Genomic DNA, 2125 nt, shown 5'->3' with positions numbered 1-2125 from the left:
AAATTATCAATACAATTTTAAATATTACATCAAACATCCTATATTTGCAAATCTTTAATATATATAATCTATAATACTCTATACTATTTTTGGTAATGATAAGATATATTTTAATTAATCATACATGTAATTGAATAAAAATTTAAAATTAAGTTATATAACATACTTTTTTATTAAATTACATGCATTATATATTAACATGTATTCTTTAACATAAATAATTAACTTTGTAGATGATATTTTGATATATTGGGCTTGTAAATATTTTTTGTATTACATAATTTATAACAATTTATAAATAATAAACATTATTTTTTTAAATAAAATCTTAGTAAAATTCAAGATAATAAAAGTAGTTTTGAGGGAGATCTTTTAATAAAGTATATTTTAGGGAGTTAAGTGAGAAGGGCATTTTTCTTCGGTTAATACTTTAGAGGGTTAAATGCGAGTACATATGGTTTGTGACATCGTGAGTAATACACTTAATTCATTATTTTATTATAACGAAAATGCCCTTACCCTTTACACCCCTAAATTATTTATGGTACAATCATTCTCATAAAATATAACTTAAATTGTTATAAAAAATTTATTTGAAATAAATGCTATCCATAAGTTTTGATTTTATAATTAATATAGGATTTGTATAAATTCTATAAATTAACAATCCTTATATTGTTTTACATAACTATTAAAAAATTTACATAATTTCTGCTTGTATTGTTATATATATTGAACTAGTTTTTTTAAAAAATAAATTATCAATACAAATTTAGAATATTACATTTAACATCTATATACATACATGTACTCTAAAATATGCACATCTATAATCTTTTGTAATTTTGAGTAATGATATGATATATTTTAATTATACATACATGTAATTAGATAAAATTCATAAGTTATGTAACATAATTTTTATAAAATTATAGCTTTTACTCTCAAAATATCACATCCATCATTAATGAGAGAGTATTTGAAACTTATCGAAAATGTTGGAAAGTGTACAAGTAAGTCATCCACGAATTTAATAAAATTAAATTGAGATACAAAATTTATAACGTTATGGAGTAAATATAGCCACTTAAGTTGCACAAAAGAAAAAGTGGGAGCAGCTCGTATATCTAAGACAAGATGGGCTTTTTATTTATTTTTATATCCTGCAAACATGCAAAGATGAATTGGTATACATCCAAACAAAGCAGTTTGCTATAAAGACAAGCCCAAAACCATATTAAAAAACACAAACACACACAAGACACACATACAAACTCCATCATTATCAAGAGGCATTGAATCAAGTCGTCATGAACTCTTATATTGCTGCAACAGCTTGGAATCGTGGTTCTTTAGGTTGGAATTTTTGTTCAAGATAAACCGACATGTAGTCTCCGAACACAAACTTAGGATACTTAGCAACATCTTTCACCTTGTTCTCCACCTTAGCATCGAGCAATTGTGGAGCAGGCTGAATGGTGGCCTTGAGTGATGGATTGTAAAATGAAGCAATTGATCTCCTTTGCCCATCTGTTTGGGGCACAACACGGTGTAAAATACTCTTGTACCTCCCATTACTCAAAACTTCAATTTGGTCACCTGTGTTGATGACTATAGCATTTTTCAAGGGTTGAACATCGGTCCAAACCCCATCTTTCAACATCTGGAGTCCCTTCACCTCATCATCCTGGAAGAGCAAGACAACGCCCCCAGCATCTGTGTGGGCTCGAAGAGCATTTACCTTCTCCGGGTGGGGGCATGGTGGATAGTGGCTCACCTTGGTGCCAAAAAATGCTGCATTGTCTACTCCACCGTCAAAAGCATTCTTGATGTATCCTTTTGGCAACCCTAAGTTTTCATCCATTATTTCCATGACTCTGTGCCCCAATTTTTTCAATTCACCTCTGTATTCCTTCAAGGTTTCCCTATTGCCAAAATTATGATAGATAAACGAGGTGATAGTTAAATTTAATGTTTGTATGGAAATATTTCCATTCTGCTAAAATTTTATTTATTGTATTCATATATCGACCAAACTTAAACAATTAAAATGTTACTTTTATTTTTATAATGTTTCATTTAAGTTGTAGGCATGCTTTCGTGATGTAGCGGCCTGATTTTTTTT

The 2125-nt window shown here is 29.0% G+C and overlaps 1 protein-coding gene across 1 annotated transcript; it reads right to left on the bottom strand.

The window, feature by feature from the left end:
* Window positions 1-1126: 1126 nt before the first annotated feature.
* LOC105155254 (1-aminocyclopropane-1-carboxylate oxidase 5-like) lies at window positions 1127-1925 on the bottom strand (the record flags this gene model as incomplete). Its single annotated transcript, XM_011071124.2, has 1 exon — window positions 1127-1925. A coding segment is annotated over one exon (607 nt), but the record flags the coding sequence as incomplete, so codon positions are not given.
* Between the last annotated feature and the right edge of the window lie 200 nt (window positions 1926-2125).

Source organism: Sesamum indicum, unplaced genomic scaffold (genome assembly GCF_000512975.1).
Source record: "Sesamum indicum cultivar Zhongzhi No. 13 unplaced genomic scaffold, S_indicum_v1.0 C00968, whole genome shotgun sequence".
In the NCBI taxonomy this organism is placed as follows: Eukaryota; Viridiplantae; Streptophyta; class Magnoliopsida; order Lamiales; family Pedaliaceae; genus Sesamum; species Sesamum indicum.
This window is presented reverse-complemented; position numbering and strand designations above follow the sequence as displayed.